Genomic DNA, 25,808 nt, shown 5'->3' on the forward strand with positions numbered 1-25,808 from the left:
TCTGATTGGATTTCATCTATATCTGTCAAGTATTTATTATTATTATCCCGTTTTAGGGGAAACTCCTGTATTTTACCCCTTTTTCCTGCCATCTTCCCGTATTAGAATTTTCCCGTAAATATCCCGTATTTTAATGTAATTATAATTAAAAGATGACTTACTAAACTGAACGCTGTCACTAGCCTCATGAGAACTTCCACCTGAAATGACCTGAGTGGAGGTTCTCGTGAGACGTTCTGGTGATAAAAACATAAAACTGGTGTAAATACATTATAAAATATAACATAGAGTTTATCTTCATAAAGACCATCAGGATGTGACACGTTCTGTTAGATTAATAACTGATATTATAACGTCTACCACAGCAGAAGGAACCACGTAAGTCACCATGAAAAATCATCCAATCACAAGCTCCACAAATATACACTGTTTATAAAGTGTTAAATAATGTAAAGTCTGTAATAAATGTGTCTAATAAGTCATTAGTGAATACCAGAGAACCACATGAGCGAGTATGAGAAATTATAATAAAATATGTAATAAAATGTTAGTTTTTATGGATATCTTCCACACTAAAATTAATAGTCGTACACTATTAGTAAAACCTTACACAGAAGAAGTAAAACATCAGCCCATATTTGTACAACTATAAACACATTGTTAACCTCACACTTGTTGCTAAACTCTACACAGTGATTTATAAAACATTAAACACACTTAACATACATTACACACATAAATCTATCATGAAGTCACTTCCTTAAATACCAAAGCACTGACTGTCACATGACCACACCGTCCAACCAATTGGTTTGTTTAATTGTAGACACACTAATCAGGTGTGTAAGCCCTATAAAAAGCAGCAGGTGAGTTCATCGTCTTCAAGCACAATGGAAAGAGTCAGAGAAAGAGTAAGACGAGGAGGAGGACGAGGAGAAAGAGGAGGACCAGGAGGAGAAAGAGGAATCAACAGAGGAAGAGAAGGAGGCCATGCTGGAGGTAGAGGAAGAGGAAGACAAGAAGGTTCTCAAAGAGGACCTAATCTGACCAATGAGATCAACACTGGTTGACCACGTTATCAACCACTGCCTGACGCTGAGGGAGGCTGGACTGTGAGTACAGTCACATCTAAGCTGATATACAGTAACAAGTGTGATAAGAACATTTCTACTGGAAAATAGCTTTTATAAAAATATCAAAAACATCTGCATGTTTCAGTAACTGCTTACAGTACTGTAATATATGCACTATCAGCACTTCTGTTACTGTTTCCTGTGAAATGACTTGTATTGTAAACTGTTCTTTTTTCTACATAGGATTGAGGGTCAGGAACGACAAGGGGGAGGGGCCTCCCATGTTCACAGAACAGCAAGAGAGGGAGATAGTAAACATGGTTTTAACCAACAATGTAATAACACTCAATCAGCTCCAAGCTAACATTATCAATAACCATATTCAACAATGTCCATCAGGTCTGGACATCAACACTGACACGCATCATAAAAAAGAACCATATTCACATGAAGATCATTTATCCAGTGCCTTTGGAGCACAATTCTGAAAGGATGAAACGACTGTAACATGATTATGTAGAGATATGTATTCACTGTAGCAGTGTGATCATGTATACTGTCTCATAATCTTATACTGTAATATCTATACTAGATCTACACAGTGCCTGATACTGTTCTTCAGAGAGTTCTACAAATGGATGGAGAGGAGATCCAGCATGAGTTCATGTACGTAGATGAGGCTGAGTTCAACCTGACGAGAACACGAAGGAGGGTCAGAAACATCATTGGCCACAGGGCTATAGTCAATGTCCCAGGGCAACGTGGGGGTAATATAACACTCTGTGCAGCCATTACACAGAATGGGCTCCTCCACCACCATGCCCATATGGGCCGTACAACACAGCACTCATACTTACATTCTATAGCACAACATAACAGCATCAAATGGATCATATTCTATACATTGTTGTCTAGAACAATATGTCTTTGCTCTGGTTCAGAACTGGTTTCAGCAACATCTACATGTCTTATATCTTCACCATACTCTCCATTCCTCAACCCTAGAGAAGAGTTTTTCTCATCATGGAGGTGAAGGTATATGACCTCTGTTTCCAGGCTGAGGTACCCCTCATCCAATCCATGGAGGAGGCCTGGGACCAGATGGAGGTAGCAGCAATGCAAGGGTGGATTCATCATTCATCACGTTTCAAGGTGTCTTGTTAATGACGACATTGTCTGTGATGTAGATGAAATTCTCTGTCCAGATCCAGCTACAGTAGAAGAAGTGACCATGTCTAGTTTTTCAGTATATGAATCTCCATGTCAACATTTTAGGCGTGTTGATCAATAAATGAGTTTCTTCTGTCTGCAACATTGGTGTTGTGTAGTGTTTGGTGAATTTACATAATATTAGTACTTTGTTGATAGTAGCCTACTCATGCTAACAGAGTACAGTAATGTGAAACGTGTGTGTTTCATATGGTAACAAAGTGTGGTTTTTAAAAAGTCTATAGTTTTTACAAGAGTATTTAATCATGCAAAGGGTCTGTAGTGTTTTGAAAACCGTGCTTAAACAATCCAAAAAAAACTGTAATGTCTAACTTAAAGAGAAGCAACGTGTTGACTTGTATTTAAACTGTAAGTTCAGTTAGATGATTGTGTTCTAACCCAGACCTCCCCTATAACAAGATACACTACAGAACTCACTCACACATGCTGTCCCTTACAAAAATCCAAAAGTGGCACATATTGATCATCTGTTAATAAATGAGCCTGTGTAGCATTGTTTGACTGTAAGGAAGGCCTGAAAATGTACAGTATTACTGTCAATGAAAGACATTTAAAGACAAATGTGAAGGTGAACATTTTTATTTTCAGGTAAGAAAACGTGTGAAATCCAAACCATAAAAAAATCCTTTACCCAGTGTTTTCTTTCCCACCAACTCAGCGTTAATTTTTTTTATCATATTATTATCAATCACTTCAGACTCATGTTTGTTGCTACTGTAGAAGAAAATAATGCCTTCACTATTGTTGGAAAAAATAAATGAAATTTTTAGAAACAAGAAAACTTTTGAAAACAATATAATTGCATTATTTTGTTCCTCAAAAGGCTTTTCATCACAGTTGGAGCGTGTGCAGTCGGTCACTGGGAGGTTATCTGATCAACCTCCGCTTTCACAACATCCACCAGAAAACTGAGTTCGTTGCACAGCGTCTCGTGACGGTACGCCATGCGGATCTGTGCCACGTTTGTCCGTTCTATGGCGTTCCCCTCTGGTCCGTCCTGTAGGTAGTTGGAACCAATGAAGTGTTTCTTCTCCTGCAGATAGAGAGAGATGTGATCTCATGATGACATTTTAAAACACCTCACTGGATAGTTTGGACAATAGAACACATGGCATGTGTGTTTATTGATCAATCAACCAATATGTGACATCTATGATCAGACTTTGCATTCGTATTTTTGCCAGTTTGCAATAAAATGAAATAAAATGAAACTGCATAATATAGTTTGAAGAACAGTTTAAAGCTTTATGACATTTACTTTTCCTTTTTCTAACTCTTATTTCATCAAAATTATTTTGAAAGTTACAATTTAACAAATTCCTACTTGGTCCACTTTTGGGTTTTTAGAATTAAAATAGAATGTTCACTTCAAGTTTGTATTATTATTAATGCTTAGCTAATGTTAGGCTAATGTTAATGCTAAGTTAATATTAATGCTTGGCTAATGCTAATTCTAGGTTAGTATTAATGCTAGGCTGATGCCAAAGCTAGATTGATGTTAATGCTAGGTTAGTGCTAATGTTAGGCTAATGTTAATGGTAGGGTGATGCTAATGCTAGCATAGTGCTAATGCTAGGTTAATGTTATTGGTGAATGTTAATGCTACACTAATGCTAATGCTAGGCTAAAGCCATTGTTAGGCTAATGCTAACACTAGGTTAATGTTAAGCTAATATTAATGTTTGGCTAATGCTAGCTAAAACTAATATTAATGTAAATTTATGCTAATGCTAAGCTAATGCATTGCAACGAGGGCCAGCACTTACAACCATTTCCTTCAGGAAATGTTATCATCATCATCATCACCTTCAGAATATAGAATAATATTGTTGTAATATGGATGTTATGGTGAAGGTTCTTTACCTGATGAGAGAGACCACTTTGTAGAACGCTGTTTCTCGCAATCTCACACAGATCACAGGTGCTCAGCTTCCACAGCTGGGCTGCAATGGCGTACTCCTCCATTAACGCCTCCTATAATGTTTGAGGTTATACAAGTCATCTTTCCAAAGTATTATTATTAATATGTAGAAAAACATTCTGACCTTTGTGTAGTGGAACTGCATGGGGTCGTCAGTGGACAGTGACACACACAGGCCTTTCTGGAGGAACTCCCGCAGAGGGTTTTTGGAGTACTGCAGGAACAGGCTGTTATTGCTGAGTGGAGACATAGCGATGGGGACCTGGGCCAGGTAGTACAGATACTGCAGCACTGGACTCTAGCACAGAAGAAATGTGATCCCGTTCAACGCTTTGTGCTTTAAAAGGTTTATAACGAGAACTTCCCTGTCCAGTATACGAGCAATGTCAACTAAAGAGAGTGATTTAGGGGTCACCTTAAATGTGGGCGTTCATTTGAATAAGTTTCTGCTGCTAACCTAGAGATGAACTCAGAATATGATTTTAGGTCAAGGACCAAATACAGTTTGATTTCAGGTGTGTCGCATAATTTAGGCAAAAAAAAAAACCAAATAATTTGAACCTTATTGATCCCTATGTTTGCACTCCCACATACATTATAAATAATATGTAAAGACAATATCAAAAGTGACAGATATCAGTCTCTGCTGGAAGATTTGGAAACATTTACATTTATTTCAACAATTTGTGATTTAAAAAGAAAAAAGCTTTCTGCTGTTATGTGATATAAACAAGAGAAAATGTCCAATCAATCAATGAATTAAAATGGCAGCACCTGCTTAAGGTTGAGTCCATGGGAGATGTTGTCGGCTGTGAGGAAGGCCGACACCAGATGTGTGATGGATCCAGCCTCACCACAGTGAGGACGGAACTGGAAGGTGTTTAAACCTCGCTCCCTGGAGGAAAACGTTTAAACTAAAGATGATCCAGGTTTAAAACACGGCCACAGCAGCAGGATTGACTTACTGTCTCAGGTTGTTGAGCACCATGATGTTAGCGTACATGTAGAAGAGATAATAGGTGTAAGGAGGATTATCATCTGTGGTCCACTCCTCCGGTTTGGGGCTTTTATAGGAGAAGATGTGGTCACTGTGTTTGGACTCATCGTCCACGCTGTCGAATCCTGTCACCTGGAGAATCACACACACACACACACACACACACACACACACACACACACACACACACACACACACACACACACACACACACACACACACACACACACACACACACACACACACACACACACACACACACACACACACACACACACACACACACACACACACACACACACACACACACACACACACACACACACACACACACACACACACACACAACTGTACTAAACTGTAACACTCATTCCCTATGTTTGCACTACTTACATATTTTAGAAACACGTGTATGGCCTTGTGTTTCTGTGGGTTGATTGTAGCTTCATAAAGGGGCAGAAATATGTTCTCCAACATCTTGGCAAAGTTTGGAACTATTTTCTTCAACCTGAAAATATCGCTATGGAGGAAAGAAGATCTTTTTAGATATGATCACTGTAAATAATGTTTTACAATACAAGCATTAGAAAATACAGAAAACTGTCTCTGTTTTTTGGTGAAGGTGTGTGTTTGTAAGGTTGATAAAATCCAGTTTTTCACACACATTATACAGTATATATATATATATATATATATATATATATATATATATATACTTTAGTTACAGTGATAATCATGATTAGAACATGAACTGAAAATACAAGGTCAGTGTTGGTCCTACACCAGATGTGAGATGACTAGAAATGATAAAAACTATAGAAATAAATCTATTCATGAGGAACTAAATATTGTTTCTTTCCACTTATTTACAAAATGAGATTTTTTAAAGCAGCAATTCTCAACTGGTGGGTTGGGACCCAAAAGTGAGTCGTGGACAGCTGGTGATAAATAAATAAATATTTAATGTCTCATGTTGGACTTGTCTTTTATTTTGAAACAAACTTTTCTTTTGATAGGCATGATGTGAAATGTATATTGCACAGAAATATATAGATTTATGTTTTATGAAAATATTATGTGTGTGTTTTTAACAGCTTTTTTTTTGAAAAACTAAATTTGGTTTGTTGAATTCTAAAAAAAAGTTGGTTGTCATATAATAACCGTGTGTTATCACTCATTCATTCCATCATTATTCTCTATAGTTGCTTTTTCATTGTATTCTGAGCAAAATGTTGTAGTCGGACAAAAGGGGGGGTACACGGATTTAGAAATGAGAGAAAAGTGGAACTTTACTTGATCTAAACGAACAATGGAGATACTTACAGCCTATGCTACTTAACACATTTATTTACCTACCTAAATATTGTATTTTTTAAGATCTAAGCATTCTGTGTCACAGATATGTATTTTGGGGGGAGACATCAAACCATTTGGGAATCAATAAATTCAGTGAATAATGTGAATAATAGTTGCTAGCCTTGTACCTCCTGCTGTCTGTTCACCACACACTAGATGGCAGCACTTAGTCACGCCTCTCCACGGTCAATGAGGTGTCTATAAATATGTTAATGAGTTGATCAAGATGGGGAGCCGATATATCATACGGATAACTGGGAGAATGTCCAATATCCGATACTTTATTTTAAGGTCAATATCAGGCCGATAATATCGTTCATCACTATAAACTAATGTAATCGTTTTCTGTCCTCCCTGTAATGAGGTGATGAAAACGTCATCCACAATAACTGAAGTGAAAAGCTTATTTTAGATTTTATATCAATGATGAATTACTCACTAGATCCTGGGAACCTGGATCATCCATCTCATGTTGGGCGAGTAGACTTTGTGTTGGATGAACCATGTTGCAAGGTTCTCCCACTCGCTGGTAGATCGACCATAAATGGACAGACGGGGCTCAGCGTGTTGGTACTTGCTCTCCTCCAGATCCTTTGCAACTTCCTGTGAAAGAAATCCACAGGAAGGAAGTGAGCGAGCAATAAAACTCTAATGATTATTGACATATAATCAATGGACTGTTTGAAAATAGAGACGTCTGTGTTTCTTAATGTAAACAGCTGAACAAATGCACTGAGTCAAATATAAACATATTGTACAGCCCCAAATGTACATTTATTTATTCATAAACAAAATTATACAAAACGCATAGAGCGCCAATTGTAAAGCTGCGGATCCTAAAATAAACAACAACTTTATGCAACATTAGCAACAAACCATGTTTAAAAAACGTGTGAATTTTTTCAAGTTATTTTTGACTAGATATTTCTTTTCACGTAAAAATATGTTCAATCTAAATGTTAAATATAAATGTCACAGGTGAAACCAAATATTTAGCTAATTCTGATGAATTTGCATATTGGCTATTTAGCTTCACCGGTGACATTTAGATTTAATATTTAACATTTAGATTTAATATTTAACATTTACATTATATTTTTAGGAGAAAACATTGTTCGTTGCTAAATGTTGCAAAGAATTGCCGTTTTTTTTTTTTTACCATGCGCAGTTTTACAATTAGACAAAGCCTTTGTTATTTCATGTATTGATTCCGATTTGTCTCTTTTTAAAACAGATTCTGTTGGTCACTCAACCCCCCCCCCCCCCCCCCCCCCCACCTTGATGAGACGTGCAAAGTATTCTCCTTCGATGTAATTGTCTGTTTTCAGGTAAATCTCTCGCAGTTCGCTGGCTCCCACTGGGTTGTATTTGGAGTTAAACTTGTCAAAGCGATGAAACGTTTGTCGTCCCTGGAAAGTAAAAGAAAGGATGAGATTTACTGTTTACAACATGCCAGTAATACCAGGGACTACTGTAGTACTGCAGGTTCCATGAACACTCCTCATGTTAGTTACAATAAGAACTTACTGCGTGCACGTCCAGAGAATCCACGGTGAGGTCATAGGGGTCCATTTTCAGGTTCCTAAAAACCTCCTTTAAAGTGATCTTTTTCCCTCCTTTATCCAGGACTGCACGGTCGGCCTCTGTCTGGTACGTGGTCTTTATGAACTTCAACAGATGTTTCTGGTTCATGCACGCAGCAGCGTGTATGTGTGTGTCCACCTGTTTTCAAACACAGCAAGAAAACCATTTAAAATGGACCATTAGATCATAAAAATAGCATTGCTCTTTCTTCATGTTTTTCTGGAATCAAACCAAAGAAATTAATTTCACTGAGCTAAACATGTCGCTTCAACTGTAACTCCAAAAGCAAAACTCAAAATAACTTTAATGCATTTTAAGATTTACTTGATTCATTCAAGAGTGAAAAACATGTTTTTATGTTTTTTCAGATTTCTGCTTTAAATATAGTGCTTTATATCAGTTTCAGACGACCTTCAGTTTATGGATACATTTTTAATCTTTAATGTACATTTTAAAGAGTCTGGACCCTTCACAGTAAAACAATATCCAGATACCTGAATAATAATATAGCTGTCACCAATTAAAACTAATTCTGTGGTTAAAAATCAGAATTGTTTTACTTTATCAACAACTTCATCAACTCTTAAAGAAATCATTTTAATGTGTTCACTTGAGTTTGGAAAATATAAAACTGTGTGAAGTTGATCACAACCACCAGGGGGCGCACAGTGCGATGGCAGTCATTATTTATACTGTTTATTTGATTGTTTCCATGTTAGAGTTAATTTATTTTCCATATTTTATATATTTTACTAAAACTTTTCATTACAAACAGATCATAAAAAAGTGTCTAGCAAAGGTTTATAAAACAGCCTGTAACTGTTCAGAATATAAAACTAATTATTTTACATTTCACTGATAACAGAATGGCATTAAAACATTTTGTGTATTAATATTTGTCTATTGTTCTGTTTACTTACATTTGTGTGTTCAGAAAGAGAAGATCTAGTAATTATTATTATGATAACTTATATAATATACATTTACGTTGTTCTGACCTTTCTAACGTTGTAGAAGTCTCTGTGAGGAACTCTCTTCAGTTCTTTGAGTTCAGCCATTTCATTCAACATTTCATGGATGTAGAATTTGGAGGCCAAGAAGTTCAGTCGTCTGTGACAGTAGGTTTTTCTGCAAGTCACCACAACACCAGCAAAACATAATGTAAGTTTTTTTCAGAATGACTTATTGTTGACCGGTGCTTACGGAAATCATCCGTCAATAGCTTAAAGTTAGGAAGCGTGCTGTACTCACGTTGGGCCGTCGGCTATCATTGCCAGTACGTGGCTGAGGTCGATGGCGAAGGTCTCTAGGTCTGGGTAGGGCAGGCTGTGAGGCTGTAACATATCATCTGTGGTGTCATAAACATGCATTATGCCATCCTTCATCTGTAGCTGGTAGTTCAGGTCCTCAGGAACGCCTTCCATAGTGTAAGGGTCGTCTCCTTCTTGAGGGACGGGCCAGACGTCTACACAGAATGATCACAGATACAGTACTGTATAACCATCAATGATTTTACTTTTAATTCACAGCATTTTATAAACATGAAAGAAATAAAATAAGCTAAAATATCGATCGTTTTAATATATTTCATTTAACGATTATAATTGAATTGTCAGATATCAGGACGTCTATTTGTTTCAGCTTCTAATGATCAGTCTTATCTATATGAACATTATATGAGAATATTATGTATAATTTCATAAACAATGTTTCAACTAAATAAAGATCATCAAGGTCATTAGTATCTAAACATGAAGTTTCTATTTATAAATGAAATGATAAATAATCTGTAAAACAGTGTCGAATGACTTGTAATAGTTAATAGTTAGTGTTAGAAGAAGAAAACAGAGAAGCTAACACATTAGCTAGCGTGCATGGTTAGCTAAATAGTTAGTGGATGCAGGAGGCATCCTCACTAATGCTAATGCTAGGTTAATGTTAATGCTGGGCTAATGCTAACACTAGGTTAGTGCTTGTGCTAGGTTGATGTTATTGCTAGGCTATGCTAATGTTAGCTAATACAAATGCTAACCAATGTTAATGCTAATGTTAATGCTTGTAAATGCAAATACTAGCTAATGCTAATCCTAATAAATGCTAATGCAGTGCATCCTCACTTGCATTTTCTTCAGGAAATGCTAATATTCTTGTTAGAGTTTCTTTCATAGCACAAAACCTTGTGTTTGATGGTTTACTTCCTGTTTTGGCTGAACAGATGCATGCACTGTACAGCCTCTATAGCCTAGCATACTGGTTTTAGATGAATGGAAGGTTCAGGTGAGGTTTACCTGGCAGAACCTCATCTTCTTCCTGCCATATCTGGTTCTCAGTTTTGCGGAGAAAGCGAGCGATAGTTCTGGGAAAGCGATGGTAGGCCAGCCTGGAGTACTTCTCTCGTATTAACAGAGCCTTCAGGAGACTCTTTGCTGCCTGCTCGTAATCCTCAACAGTGATCTGCAAATGTAAAAATACTCTTTATTCACATAGTTGTAAATCTAAAAAACTAAAGCAGGGGGTGACAAAGTCGTTTTAGTTCAGGGGCCAAATACAGACCCGTCTTATCTAAGTGGGCTGCAGATTTTAGCAATTTTACCATTATTGTGTATTATTTTGCAATTCCACGTTGAAATAATATGTAATTATGTAAGGCACTGACAATAACCACACAAAGAGTGACAGACATCAGTCCCTTCAAAATCTTCTTTTTAAATTTCCTTGACTTTTTTGACCAATTTTTATTTAATTTGGGAAAATTTTGTTAAATAATTTGACTTCTTTCAACAATTTGTGTGAGCCCTGGCAAATAATGTGAAGTTTAATTTGTTTTATTTGGGGGGTGTGAGATATCTACAACTGAATTATTTGGTAATTTACACAATAATTGTTTTTATTTTTACTTTCTCCAATAGGCCGAACTAGATGCTCCAAAGGGCTGGATTTAGCCCCCAGACCTTGAGTTTGACACATTCACTAAAGAGTAAATCACTATGGTAACGGTAAATATGCCTGCAGAATGGGACTAACAGGGAATAAATAATGTGAGGGTATTTACCCCAGCACAGTAATCCCCACTAATAGTAACTCTCTGGAAGTCTGGGAAGGCTTCTGGAAGGGAGGGGTCAGGAGTCTCAGGGGGGAACAATGGAGAAACGGGCTTGGTCCAGTCAACAGCGTGGGACCCTTGGACAGATAATGACTGAGCACGCTTCAACAACAAGTTCTTCTTCCTGATGAGAAACAAGAAGTAAAGATGATTTCATTTTTAATAAATCATTAAATGATAAAAAAAGCAGTTCCAACCTTTTAACAGACTCCTCAGACTGTTGCTCAGCGATCTCCTTCTGCAGAGCTCGCTCCATGTCCTCGTGAAGGCCGATGGGACAATCCTCCGGCACGGTAAACAGTGCCAAAGCATCCTTGGTGTCCTCCTGTTTGAGGGCACTGGCGTACACCATCTCTGCCATCAAACGCACCTTCTCGTCCACTTCGCTCATGGACTTTTTTTGAAAAAGACGAGGCATTTCTGCAGATTTTAGGAAAAACAAGGTCATTGTGAATCAATGTTCTCCAAAAACACATTATAAAGGGTGCAAGAGGGACAAAGAAATAATTATTAGATTTTTGTTTCAGACAGTGCTAAACAAGTTTTAGGCATCTTAGAAGTAATGTTAATTTTACTAATAAATGATATTCAAACTGGTAACCTAGGGCTCATAAGGAACACCTGATGAGCTGTGATATTTGGTTTGTTGAATTTGAACATCTGACGTGTTGATGAATGAAAGAACCACAGAATAAGTTGGAGGTGCTGGTTACGAGGATTATGGTGAGATGTTTAGCTCTACTAGTGTGCAAATCAGCATGCACTCAATTTAGGTTTAATAGTGCACGAAAACACTTTAGTGTACGACTAGTAAAGCAAACCGTGTTGCTGGTTAGCTTTATAGGCTAATAAGTAACTTTGGTTTTGAAAAGATGACCACCAATCAGGGATCTGCATTATGTCTATTACTAATGAATCTTTAGGCTTTATGAGTTCTATTAGTGAGTGAACGTCACTAGTAACACGTTGACATTTTACAAGTAACAGATTTGCATCGTTATGTATTGGGCCCTGATTTTGCCCATGAATTAGTGCAAATCATCAACGATTAAACTTCATGTTTTTTATTGGGGGAAGAGATTTGTTAAGTTATGGTTTTAATGATCTGTACTGTCCAATAAAGAGGCGTCAAACTACAGACCCATAGAATTTTCAAGAAGTTTGTGTGAAAATTTAAAATGAAATTTAAAACAAATGTCATTGTAGGAAACAGGAAGTTAGCATTGCTTGAGCGTAAACATGTGCAGGACAAACATGTACAGGACAAAGGTCATCTGACTCTTAATAAATCATATATAAACATGCTTATGTTGCTGGAAAACACATTCCAAGACAATGTCACAACATTGTGAAAGTCAACATGTATATTTGTAGTGACCTGGATCTCAGAGCCATTTAATGAGCGTCGGTGCTATTATTAACATCATGTGAACGACATTTGTTTTTCTAAGAAGCTGGTATGAAGTTTCCATTCAACATGCCGCCATGGCTTAGCTCCTCTGTCACATGTTGTCACTGTAACTTTTGGTATTGATGACATTGGGACGTACTCTCCAATCCATCCATGGGGAATAATAACCTTAGGGTGACTGTATCACGTGACAAACCTCAGAAAATGGACTAAGGTCTGAAAGCATGTCTTCACTTCTGCGAGGACACATTGGTAGAACATTGTAGAAGCTTTCATAGCTGCCATTCCTTTGAGCACATGTACGGTACTTTCTGAAGAGTTGACCTTGTCCGATATTCCCAGATAGGAAAACATGATGAGCACGGATCAATCTGACGACAGTCTAAAGGGTCTCTCATAAATACTGTACGTATCATGTTTAGCACTTTATAATGTAGTAATTCTTTATGCTGTCTATGATAGAGTTGTCACAGTGTTAGCTGTGTGTGTGTGTGTGTGTGTGTGTGTGTGTGTGTGTGTGTGTGTGTGTCTTACCTTCTGTGGTGATTTGAGCCATGTTTGACTCTTTCTCACTGAAGACAAGTTGTTTCTCTAAATCCTTGGACTAAAGTAAATGATGCTAAAGATCAGGTTGTTATAGAAGCTGCAGCTCGTCCTGGTCCCTCTCTCTCTCTCTCTCTCTCTGTATTATTTTGTTGTTGCTGTCTTGGGTGTCCCTCTTTCTCTATTTTGGGGGGCACAGCGGTCATGGCAACAGTGGCTGCTAATCTAAGCTGGTATGTCACAGTGAACTGTTAACATGAGTCTGTGAAACATGATATACGTTGACTTTCTGTGTAATACTGAACCAAAAATTACATAATGTCCCTTTTTCCTCTTTTTTTGTGTTTTAAACAGTGACATAACTAAAGTCTTCACTATTTAAACATTTGTCCCACAGTTACCCCTTAATAAAATGTGGAAATTCTTGAATATATTTAGTGACAAGATGTTACAGTCTGAACATCAGATCAGCAGAATATTACAGTAAAATGAGATATCTTTAATAACCAAACCAATATTTATCAGGTGGCTAAAGAGAACAAAAATGATTTGTTCTCATTGACACGTTTAAAAAAAAAAAAAAAACAAATCTCTGGGTTTTTACAATCACAAGATAAAAATACAAATAAAAGTATAAATACACTTTAATTACCCTGTTGACCTGTGATCATTCTAAAAATATTGCAATCAAACCCTCACCAGCTATATTTACAGCTATATTTAGAGATACTGCTGAATAAAGGGAGAAAAGTCAACACAGGGTACGATAAAACAGGGGTTCATATATAAATATATAGCAGTGGTTCTCTGTACCCCCTCTCTGTTATTTCTGAGTACCCCTATGAATAAACAACTATAGATCATCTATAACAGTAAACTCATCTCATTTTAAAAAGTTAATAAAACAAATATGGTGCAAAATAATGTGTTTGTTAGACATAAATCTTCTAATAAAGACATTTCAAAGGTTTTAGGCACATTTGTAAAAACATTGGAGGATCTGTAAATGTTAATATAGTCAATTATTGATTAATGTCTCTAATTAACTCATGCATATTAATGTATGTTATTAGCAGAGGTGTAAATAGTACTGATATATCAAAGTACTGTTACACACACACTCAATATTAAAACCTATATTTACATTGATTATGAAGCCTAACAAGGTAATCAATAGATAGGACATAAATGAGATGATGATATTAGTGTATTTTTACAGCTGATTTATTAATCGTTAGCATTATTTATTCATTAATTTATTTGATAAGGACAAATGTGAACAAACAACATGTATCACACTACAACATTTATAGCCAAGGCTAATTTACAATGTCCGTCCCTAGAAGAGCTTTTCAAATACACAGAAAATACATTTACAGTAACATTAATTCTGACATTACACAATGAGTGCAATCTAAAAATAATTACACACTCTTTTTAAAACACACTTTAGTTCAGATCTAAGTCCTGTTTCAGCTCAGGAGATGAGAAGTTCCAGAGTTTAACGCTGTGGACAGTAAAGGCTGACAGCTCCTCGTGTGATGGAGCCCACACATCAAAGTGGGACTATGATCTGTCTGAGAACATCAGGGATGCTAACAGAAAGCTAACACAAGAGGAAGGTAATTCGCTCAGTAATTGAACTTTAGTAATTGAGAACACAATTGTAATTGACTTTCTGAGGATAAAAAATTATGTAATTTTATTGTAATTGGAAAAAATGCTGGCAATTGTAATTGAACATGGATAGTTGAAAATGTAATTGTAACTTAAAAATGTAATTGATCCCAACCCTGGTATGACCAGCCCAAGAGGATAAAAAGAAATGGGTCATAAAAGAATTTATTATGACTTTGTCCAGCAACATAAATGAAGATGCTCAGTGGTTAAAGCTACATCTAGAATGTGTGTTTGTTTATTTAAAATGGAAAATATGTATGTGTGTGTTATGTGCACCCACTCACCCTTGGTGTAGCATGGTGTAGACTGCTGTTTACACAGGGACACGCCCCTTTTCTGCATGGTGACGCAATCTAAAAGAAACAAACACAAAACATCTCCAGTTAATCCAACGTACAGCTTTTTAAAACACGTTCTTGTAGAGAACATATTAATTCATCTTCAGCTCACAGCAGGACACTTGAAGGTTGTCATATGTGCAGAGATTACAGGTTCTCCCTGAGTTTGAATCAGTGTTAGCTTTGACAGCAACATTTTGATTTAGTTTTAGTCATCGTCATTTGACTAAAATACAGCTTAGTTTCAGTCAAATGTTAGTCATCAGGACTATTTTAGTTATAGTCTAGTTTTAGACTTTTAACTAAATGACATCAAGGTTTTAAGTCGACTATATTAGAAAGCATCAGAGTTTATTAATTTTATAAAAGATTCATTTACCATAACCAACCTGATACACAGACAGGTTTGATGTGATCAATACATAAAATCACGAGTTATATAGATAGATATGTAGATGATAGATAGCAGTGCCTACCCAACGGTGAATTGATATTTTGATTATTTTTTTAATTATTTTTTCAATTTCCAATACACTACAGAACCTATAAGTTTGAGTCAGCATTTTGTGCGTTTCATAGCCCAAATGACTAAACATCACTATTTCCTGGTACGGCAGAGACGCTGCACAGTCTCATTCTGCTGTAAGGCAGGAGGAGGAGCCAGGAGGAGGCCACACCCCCTCCCAAAAGCACGTTGCTGCTCTGCCTCTGTTCCCATAGCGTGTTTTTACGTGTTTGCACATGCTCAGTCAGTTCAATAAGATGAAAACTATTTACGTCCAAAGGCAGCTCTCTACGCCACCAACACTTGTTCATGTGGATCATGTTGGGTTTTTTCTTTCTTATTATGAATTTTATATTTTGATATGTGCATTGAGATGATTTTGTTGTAAATTGCTTTATACAAATAAAGTTGATTTGAATTGAATTAACACTTGCCAGCAGAAACATATGAAATTGTCATTGGTGGTCTCCATTTGCAACGTGCCTACCCAACCCTAGTGGTCACGTCACTGATAGATTTATTGATCCTGCAGTGGGAAATTTACTGCCATGACATCAGATAAAGCGCAGAAAAAAGAAACAGAAGACAACGCACAGAAAAACCCCAAAGGATACCTGGAAAATAGTGCAATGAAGATAAATAATAAGCAATACAATAACAGAAGCTACATACGAATAGAAAAAATATAGGATACAGATATATACATATTTTCAGGCTCCCATGTGACAAAATTATAGTTTTGTTTTTATGAATTTCCTAAATATCAATGCATTTTAATATAGTTTTTGGCCAAATGTTTTTTTTTTTTTTTTTTTTTTTTAAATAGGTCATAGTGTTGTTATTGTTACTTGAAAAAAATGTAGTGGATGAAAATGTAAACAACAAAATTAACACTGGTTTGAATGTTATATACAGTATATATATATATATATATATATATATATATATATATATATATATATATATATATATAGAGAGAGAGAGAGAGAGAGAGAGAGAGATGATGCAAGGCAAATGTATTTGTATAGAACATTTTATAAGCAATTCAATGTGTTTTAAATGATGAATCAGTGAAACAGAAAACATTAAAACAGGTTAAAAATAAGAACAGTAAAAACACATTAACAGTAGAAGTTAAGACTGAACCATCTATCCAGGATGTACCCTGCTTACAACACCAAGTCCTCCGAGACCTTCCTCTCTGTAATCTCACAAAAGGAATTTCCTGTTTTGAAGTTGAACAAACAAGTTCACCATCGATGCAAACTGCAGAACTAATGACTTTAGAAAATGTAGTTTAATCATTTATTCCAATGATAACAGCTCAATAAATGTAAATATTCTGAATGATACATGGGGATTGTTATACACACAGATGTTTGATTAGATGTGAAACTTGATAAATCTCTATCTGCAGAAGCACATTATTAACATGATGGATAAATAACTAAACGTCTTCACCCCATCCACCCATATATTTATCATTTACATGATTTCTGCTCTGAATCAAGGTCAGCTAGAGCTTATCTGACTAGTTAAGGTTTGTTCTGGAAAGATTGTTAATTACTTGTAGAAAAACAGAGACAAACACACCTTGGATGTATTTAGATAATCCTGTTAACTGATGATTACAGAATCTCTCCTGGTCCTGTTCACACTGCCCTAAGCAGGCCAGATACCATCGTACAGTGATAACATTTACCAAGGTCTCTTCTCAGAGACTCTGTTATTGTTATGCTTAGCGCTATCAGCAGCTAACAACCCCTGAGAACACAGAACATCTACAGATTCATGGGACGCTCACACTGAAACATCTGAATCTCAGACCAGTGCCTCTAAAACCTTGGACCAAATAAACCCTGTGTCCACATTTGACCTTTAACCCTTTAACTTGACTTTGTCTCATTTCATTCAAAACCACCACAACAGTTGGGGGCTTGTCCAGGATCTAAATACATTAGATAATGTGTGTTGATTGGTTTATTCTTCTCATCGTAGCAGCTGCTGCCTTTTCAGATACTGTAACTGCTTTAAAACTAGAGTTTATTATTAGTGGATTAATAAATACACAGACACAATTTGATCCCTATTCTGGACTATAGTGTGTGTGTGTGTGTGTGTGTGTCGATGACAGATATCTCCTTTCGTACGTTAACATTCCTCACTTTGATAATCATTCTAATTTATTGTAGCGATCTAAAAATGTAGAAAGTATCCATATACAGCGTACAGAAAAACAGAAGTAAACAACATCTGTGTGTGTTTGTATGAGTACTGAAGGGGGCGTGTTCATGGGCGTGTCAGACAAGCTTGGAGTTTCTTAAAGAGACAGAGGTAGAATTGAAGTGTCATGAACCGTGTACTACAGAGGGAAATTTATTTACATTTTTTTGAATATTTGCTGCATTTTCCCAAAAAATTCAGATATCATAGTTATTTGAGTATGTAATAGAATAATACTATGTGTCTGAAAAAAACATGATACCTCCCATTTAAGAGTTTAGAAAAGAATCTGAAGGATGGGTAAACGCCTGTTAGCGACTGAAAAAAACTGTAAGTCAATTTAGTAAAACTAGGATCAAATAAAGCCTTTCCTTCTGCACCTTTTTACATTTTTTATAATTTGAAAACATTTAATTAAGAGAGTAAAACAAATAGTTGAAACATTTTATTTTAAGTTCTAAAATACAAAACACAAAAGCCTTAACTTAAACTTAAATCAATATGTGTTAATGTTACAATCCTTTCAACATTGAATGTATTGAAATACAGTGAATCTCATGTATTATAAGTGTGTGTGGCACCTACACATACAGTAAGAGATAAGTTGGTCCGTTTGTTGAGCAGTGTGTGCACAAGTGAGACGATAGTGGTGAACGAAAAAATCCAAACGGAACACACACGAGTGAGGTATATTATAAAAACTGTTCTTTTTAGTTTTCTAACTTGGCTAATTTAAGAAGGAAAACTGTTCAGTAAAACCTTGTATAGTAATGTTTAGATATTTATTACTCATTGCTTTGATTTTGAGCAGTTTTTAATCTGTAAGTAGTTATTTACATACATTAATGTCATCATAAGGCACAATTGTTCTAAAAATGGTTTCAACACTTATATGAATAATGTTTTTAATGTAATTTTCACTTCACAGCAAAACTATTCCACTGGCTTAATCAGATGCTTCAATGGGCTGGATTTGGCTCGCAGACCTCGACTTTGACACCACTGCTCTAGAGCAGTGATTCTCAACTGGTGGGTTGCAAACCTGTACTGGGTGGGTCACAGACAGCTGGTCAAAAACAAACAAATACTTAATGTCTCTCATGTTGGACTTGTCTTTTATTTTGAAAGAAACTTTTCTTTTGACAGGCATGCTGTGAAATGCATGTTGCACAGGAAAATATAGAGATTTATGTTTTAAAAGATTATATGTGTGTTTCCAACAGCTATTTTTGAAAAATTAAAAAAAAATGAGTCGCGATTTAATGATCGTGGCAAAATGTGGGTCCCTGGGTAATACTAGTTGAGGACCCCTGCTTTAAAGGACACTTTAAACGCAGGTAGCGGCTAACATGCACCACTGTTTAAAGTGTGCATCAAGGTATTAACATTCTTTGCTTTATAATAAAGACAATTAATAAAAACATTCTACATTAGGTTGATTTACAGTAACATCTTCTGACTCAGCCACATGGATGAAACCATGTGACCTTATGACTACCTTTTTAATCTAAATAAAAACACGTTAGACTCGTTTACCTTTTATAATCAGGGGATGCTTGGACACATTTTCAGTTTTATTCTGAAAACTTTTGAAGGTAAAACCTTATTTTTAACCTTCTTAGAAACAGTATTGATAATATCAGATCTCTGAGACGTTTGACAGATCAATATCTAACCATCTTTGCTCAAACAGGATAAATATTGGTTTAGTGATAAAAAAAAACCTGTGCAACAGGAAGAAAGCAATCATTGGATAAGGAGATAAGAACCATTCCACACTGTTTCTTATTTTACATGATATGTATTTACATTACAAAATAAAATCACCTGTCGACCCTATCTGCACTAACCGTTAATAAAGAGGGAATTATTTTGACGCTATGAACTTCCTGTTCTTTGTTTCTGAATCGTTCAGTGTCACTTTGACCTTCGATGGAGACGCTTTAAAAAAAAAACATGGAGTGACAGAGAAGTTAGAGACTCTGAATTTAACTTTTTAGTGGTTTACAAAAGTACATTTCTCACCATGAACCACATTCATTTTCATCATTTGGTATTTTTGGAGCATTTCAGTTTTGTTACAAACCCAAGTTTTTGTTTTGGTGGGTTTGCAAAGTGAACTTTTTTGCTATTCTTTTAACCGTTACCATAACCACACCTCCAACTCATGTTTCTATTCTAGTACAATATGTCTGAAAGCAGTTTTGAAAAGCCTCACCTTTCTTTGTAAAAACAAAAGATGAGCGTGAGAAACATTTTTAGGTCAGAATAAAAGTAAAAACAATCATTGTACTCACAGTGTTCCAGCTGTTTCTGTGACAGAGATGTTTGTGGTGTGAATGCACTGGTGCTGCTGCAGGAAGTGGTTGGTGTTCATGGAGGAAGAATCTGTATGTGTTTAAACAAGTTTTATGCAACGTTCACTGGGCTGTGCCCGTATCTCACAGCCTCCTTTTAGGGTAGTTTGTCCTGCACACACACACACACACACACACACACACACACACACACACACACACACACACACACACACACCTGATTGTCATGTCGTTATCATGCTCTGCTGCTGAAAGCTGATACAGAGCCACTTACTGAGGTCGGGATGCCACAGTTTGTCCATAAACATATATAGTCCAATAAAAAAAAATAAATAAAAATCATAACCACAATAATAATTTCTAAATAGGAAAAAGACTTATGAAGATTAGAAGCAGCATTTAAATTGTTGCAAATTAGTAGGGTGGGATGATATATTGTGCAACACGATATCACAATATTAAAGTGTCATCATTGAGTGATTTAGTGATAGTTTGTCTTTTCATCTGCAGAAGACAAAGTCTATGTCTGAACATCTCAATTGCTGCCATAAAATGTAGACATGCTAATGTTGTTAAAAAAGAACATGTTCATATCTTATATCTGTGCATTAGTTGGTGTTCATAAAAACTTCTCATGCAAAGTTAATGAACAGAAAATATTTTTAAAGAATGTCAAGATGATGATTATAAATGATAATTCTTTGTTTTACGTATTGTTCTGTTTGCAGCGTGGCACTTTTAGCACATGTTATTGTTCATCAACATCAGTGAAAATGTTCCTACATAAAACATTTGTAAATAACTTACGCCCAGAGTTAAAGTCAACTAAAACCGTGGCTTTTTCTAAACCACATTTTTTTTGTTTTTTTGTCTTTTTTCTACTTTCGTAAAATATTGTCTCATATCGTTACTGTAATGTCTGTATTCTAGCTTACATAAAAGACGAGATGAGACGAGTGGTGTATTGTCGTGTTGTTTTTTTTACTTATTTACTCCTCAGTCAAGACCGACAAAACATGGCCACCAGGTATCCCAGAATGCCTTGCGCTGGTGTCCCTTAAAGTGACAGTACCAAACTGCATTCATACATTACATCTCCCCTTCTTAAAGATACATCTCAAACTTATAATAGCAAAATGAACTCAGTTTGCAACACCTCTGACCTCAACATCAGGATAAAACATTTGTTTACTCAAAACACATGTACGACTAAGGAATACTGTAAAATGGCAACCATACATCTTTAAATTCACCAACCACACATCTTATTCCCACCCCCCAACCAGGAAAAAATCACATGTCAAAATGCATGTCAAGAACTGTCACAAAAACAAATATGAAAACCGCTATAGCCAACAATATTGCTTATAAGTCGAGTTTAGCTGCTGCTCACTCTACCAGAGCGAGTTACTCTGGACCCTGAAGTAAGAGTCACCTGTGAAGAAGCTGATGGCACCTTGTTGGTAATGTCAAAGTCCTCAGTCTTTGAGTTTTCATCAGAATCCACATTTTCTGGTGTGGCCCTGGAAGACATGCCCAGCAGATGGCGCCTGTTCTTTCTATGACGCTCACCCTGTGCAGTCTCCACTATGTAAGACCTGGGTGTGGAGCTTGCACTCAGAACTACAACTGGCATAATCCATCGTTTCTGCCCATCCAGTTTTGTGATCACCGGTTCTCCCGGACCCAGTGAAGGAGGCACTGCTCTCCGTTCCTGCGATTGTAGAAGTGTGTCTATTTGAGTTTAGCCAAGGCGTCGGCCTGTTGGATTGTGTCCATATCGGGCCAGCCCAGTTTAAGATTATCCTGTAGAATCAGATTATCCTGTAGAATCATATTATCCTGTAGAATCAGATTATCCTGTAGAATCAGATTATCCTGTAGAATCATATTATCCTGTAGAATCAGATTATCCTGTAGAATCAGATTATCCTGTAGAATCAGATTATCCTGTAGAATCAGATTATCCTGTAGAATAGTCAAGGTGGTCCTGAGTTTCCTGCCCATTAACAGTTCAGTGGGGCTGGCTCCAGTGGAAGAGTTGGGTGTCGCCCTGTATGTCATGAGGGCTAACAGGGGGTCGTTCTGTCTCAGGATAGTCTTTGCAATCTGGACAAGAACCCGTTACGCGTGTCCGTTTCTCTGAAGGAAGTGTTGAGACAACATAACATGGATAAAATCATACTCCTTACTGAAATCCCTCATCTCTGCAGAGGCCATTAGTGGTTAAGGACGCTGGGCTTGTAATCGGAGGGTTGCCGGTTCAAGCCTCACCTGGCCCATCACTGTGGGATGTTGATCAAGTCCCTTAACCCTGAACTGCTCCCCAGGCGCTGCAAAATGTCTGCCCACTGCTCCTCAGGGATGGGTTAAATGCAGAGGACAAATTCCATTGATGTAATAACATTACATGGCCAATTAAAGGCGAAAGCCCCGATTTAATCTTTAATCTTTAATCTTTAAAAAACAATAACAGGGGCTGTGGCCAATATGACTTTTAGTTTTTGAAAAGCTTTGTGCTGGGTAGGCTCCCAAACCCACTCTAGCCGAGCGTAGAGCAGTTGGCCCACTGTCAACAGTTCTGGAACGTATTTAGCCAGATAATTCACCATTCCTAGAAACCTTTTGAGTTTGGTGACGTTTGGGGCTGAGAAAAGTTCTCAATCCCTGCGACCTTGTTTGGATCGGGACTAACACCGTCCTTGTCAATGATGTGTCCAAGGAAACGTACCCAGTCTTGTCATTAAGGTTGAGTCCTTCATGTCTGAATGCTTGGGCTTACCACACCTACTGCAGCCCTCCATTTTGTGAATGCTCCGGCGGCTGTCTGGCTCTGGAGATGGTCTGTGGCGCCCACGTGGTCTGTCCGTGTGAGGTCCGCTCTGTCGTCGCACTATGTTAACCGCCATGGCCACTGACGTGCTGGACTGCAGATTGACGTGTTTGTTGATCTCCTCTGCCTGGTGAACTTGTTCAATTACTTCTTGTAAAGTTAAGTCAGCTTTGAGTTGGAAACTATGGAATAGCTCTTTGTCTTGAATGCCTACGACCAGGCGATCCCTGATGTGCTCATCCTGCTTTGCGCCAAACTCACAATGTTCCGCCAAGTCGTACAAATCACTGATGCACTGCTCTGTTGTTTCCCAGGGCTGCTGACCGCGTTGATAGAAGCAAGCCCGCTCATGTATGATGTTACGGTGCAGAATAAAGTACTCGTCAAACGTCCTAAGCACCACAGCATAGTTTTTCTTCCCGTCTTTGTTAGCAAAGTCGAACGAGCTAAATATCTTTTCAGCCACGCTCACCATTGAGTAAAGATAAGGCGTTCTGCAGAACTGCATGATAAATAATCTCATGTTTGTTAAAGTTAGCTGTGTGTGTGTGTGTGTGTGTGTGTGTGTGTGTGTGTGTGTGTGTGTGTGTGTGTGTGTGTGTGTGTGAGAGAGAGTCAATAAACACTGTGTGCTATTGTGGAACCAGTCACTGCTTTATTTACTGACTTACACTGTGAAAAACATCTTCCTATTTCCTATTTCCTATTTCCTATTTCCTATTTCCTGCACAGTGCAATGCTAAACAGCTGTACGGTCTGTGTTTTGCTGCCATCTGCTGTTCTTTAGGCTTAATTTGCCTTTTTGTGAAAAGAAAAAAAAACAGTTTAACATGAAGTTCAGACACTTGGAGGAAATAAGTTTGAATTATTAAAAGCTTCTTTACACTGAATATCAAATCATATGGCAAAATTGAAATAAAAACTAGCAGGTTTTTGTCCTGCATTGCTGTGTTTCTGACATCTTTCCACTTTTTTAGTTTGAGGAAATAACATTACAACACTTAACTGACACTGATTTCACCACATATGTTTGGGTCTTAACTTATGAATTTTAGGAACACTTTAAACACTTTATTTGAATGTTACATTTGATATTCTCTTTGATATAGCAACTATAGTTTAAGCAGATGTACAATGCAAATAATTAATTAAATTGATAGGATTATTGAGGTGGAATTCTGTAAAAACAAATTTAAAAGTACATTAGATTTTAAAAATTTTAACGCATAGCATCTAAATCTCGTTTTAATGTGATTAAAATGAGGAAAAAAAGCAAAATACATGTATGTGTAAATGAACTTTATTTTATTAGTATAGTCCCATTAATAAACTGTGTAGCTACTGGACCTTAAAATAAACACTTATATCTATATCATATTGTATTATCCCGGCAGGTATCTGCTTCTAACTTTATATGTCTATTTTATTCAGGCCATGAGGAACAAAAACAGTCAGTTTCACGTGACTTCCTGTGACACTAGATGGCAGCACAGCATTCATTGTTTTAGTGACAGTCCAAACTAACTTTATATGTCTATAATACATCTGCAGGCTACATTTAACACAGCTGGAGTTACGTTAATGAAACACTTCCTTGAGTAATCACTACGTCACAGTTTGACCTTCACATGTGACCTGGCAACCTCCACAAACGTGCTTTTAAAGTGCTTTTTATTGCATTTGCAGCTTGTAACTGGCCACTCCTACTAGTCAAGGTTAAATATGAAAGTCTTTATCATTTCAGTTGAGCATCCCTTTAAATATGAAAATAAAAAAATAAAAACAAATGTTTTGTAATGCATGTTTCCTTCAAAATACACTATAACACACGTACTTAATAAGGACCTTTGCATGTTTCAACATTGAGCAGAAACTCTTCTGAGTAGATTTCTACTTTACAGTCCAGTGAAAATTATCTCCCCGCAATTTTGAAGATGAATTTAAAAAGTGTCATGAATAAAAAGCATGTAAACATGGCATATTTATGTCTGTCATATACTGTATAAGGATGATCAGACACGTTTAGGTTTGGGGTCAATTACATTGTTCAGTTACAATTATGTTTGCAATTATCCATGTTCAATTACAATTCAATTATGATTACTGTGACCAGCATTTTTTTCCAATTACAATTAAATTCCAATTATTTTGTATCCCCATAAATTCAATTACAATTATGTTCACAATTACTAAATTTCAATAGCAATTATTGATCCTAAAATAAATAACCTAATAAAAGTTAATGTTCTTCTTGTGTTAGCTTTCTGTTAGCATCTCTAATGCTAACGGGTCCTAAATCAGCTGTAAAATACACTAAAATCTAATATTTATCATCTAATTTATTTCCTATTTATTGATTACCTTGTTAGTTTTCCTAATCAATGAAAATATAGATTTTATTATTTTTGTTGTGGGCGTCTGAGCCTGTTTGTGTCACTGTACTCTTAGATTTAACTCTTTCAAAATGGTAAAAAGTGTGAAAGCTTGATATGAAACATATTTTATTAATTATTAACTACATATGTGTAGAACTGTACACATAGAACTGTAACATGGTTGCACAGTTAAATCATAATTGACAATTTTTCTAGTTTTCATGGTAATTACAATTACAAAGTTAATTATCTGAACTCAATTACAATTTAATTACAGTTACGACAGCAACAGATTTTTAAAATTACAATGATATATAA

The 25,808-nt window shown here is 36.4% G+C and overlaps 1 protein-coding gene across 2 annotated transcripts; it reads right to left on the reverse strand.

Annotated features, from left to right (window-relative positions):
- Nucleotides 1-3,082: 3,082 nt before the first annotated feature.
- LOC114464204 (AMP deaminase 3-like) lies at nt 3,083-20,344 on the reverse strand. Of its 2 annotated transcripts, XM_028448261.1 has the most exons (16): nt 20,262-20,344; nt 15,183-15,251; nt 11,462-11,684; nt 11,214-11,388; nt 10,450-10,615; nt 9,413-9,626; nt 9,160-9,289; nt 8,105-8,299; nt 7,855-7,986; nt 7,017-7,180; nt 5,615-5,741; nt 5,190-5,353; nt 4,999-5,119; nt 4,349-4,522; nt 4,167-4,277; nt 3,083-3,336 (listed from the first exon to the last, which is right to left on the reverse strand). In XM_028448261.1, the coding sequence occupies exons 2-16, from the start codon at nt 15,238-15,240 to the stop codon at nt 3,160-3,162; spliced, it is 2,331 nt and encodes a 776-aa protein (XP_028304062.1). In that variant the 5' UTR covers nt 15,241-15,251; nt 20,262-20,344; the 3' UTR covers nt 3,083-3,159. The 2 variants fall into 2 exon arrangements, with proteins under 2 accessions (XP_028304062.1, XP_028304064.1); XM_028448263.1 differs by lacking the exons at nt 15,183-15,251; nt 20,262-20,344 and adding an exon at nt 13,210-13,529.
- Nucleotides 20,345-25,808: the final 5,464 nt, after the last annotated feature.

Source organism: Gouania willdenowi, chromosome 6 (assembly GCF_900634775.1).
Source record: "Gouania willdenowi chromosome 6, fGouWil2.1, whole genome shotgun sequence".
Taxonomy (NCBI): domain Eukaryota; kingdom Metazoa; phylum Chordata; class Actinopteri; order Blenniiformes; family Gobiesocidae; genus Gouania; species Gouania willdenowi.

Bases quoted from the DNA above. Each gene is read 5' to 3' on its own strand.
- LOC114464204 (XM_028448261.1), bottom strand. From the start codon at position 15,240: ATGCAGAAAAGGGGCGTGTCCCTGTGTAAACAGCAGTCTACACCATGC. The intron at 8,300-9,159 runs GTCAGAACAACG...GTTTGAAAACAG, and splicing joins ACTTCTACAACGTTAGAAAG to GTGGACACACACATACACGC. The intron at 3,337-4,166 runs GTAAAGAACCTT...CTCTATCTGCAG, and splicing joins AAAGTGGTCTCTCTCATCAG to GAGAAGAAACACTTCATTGG.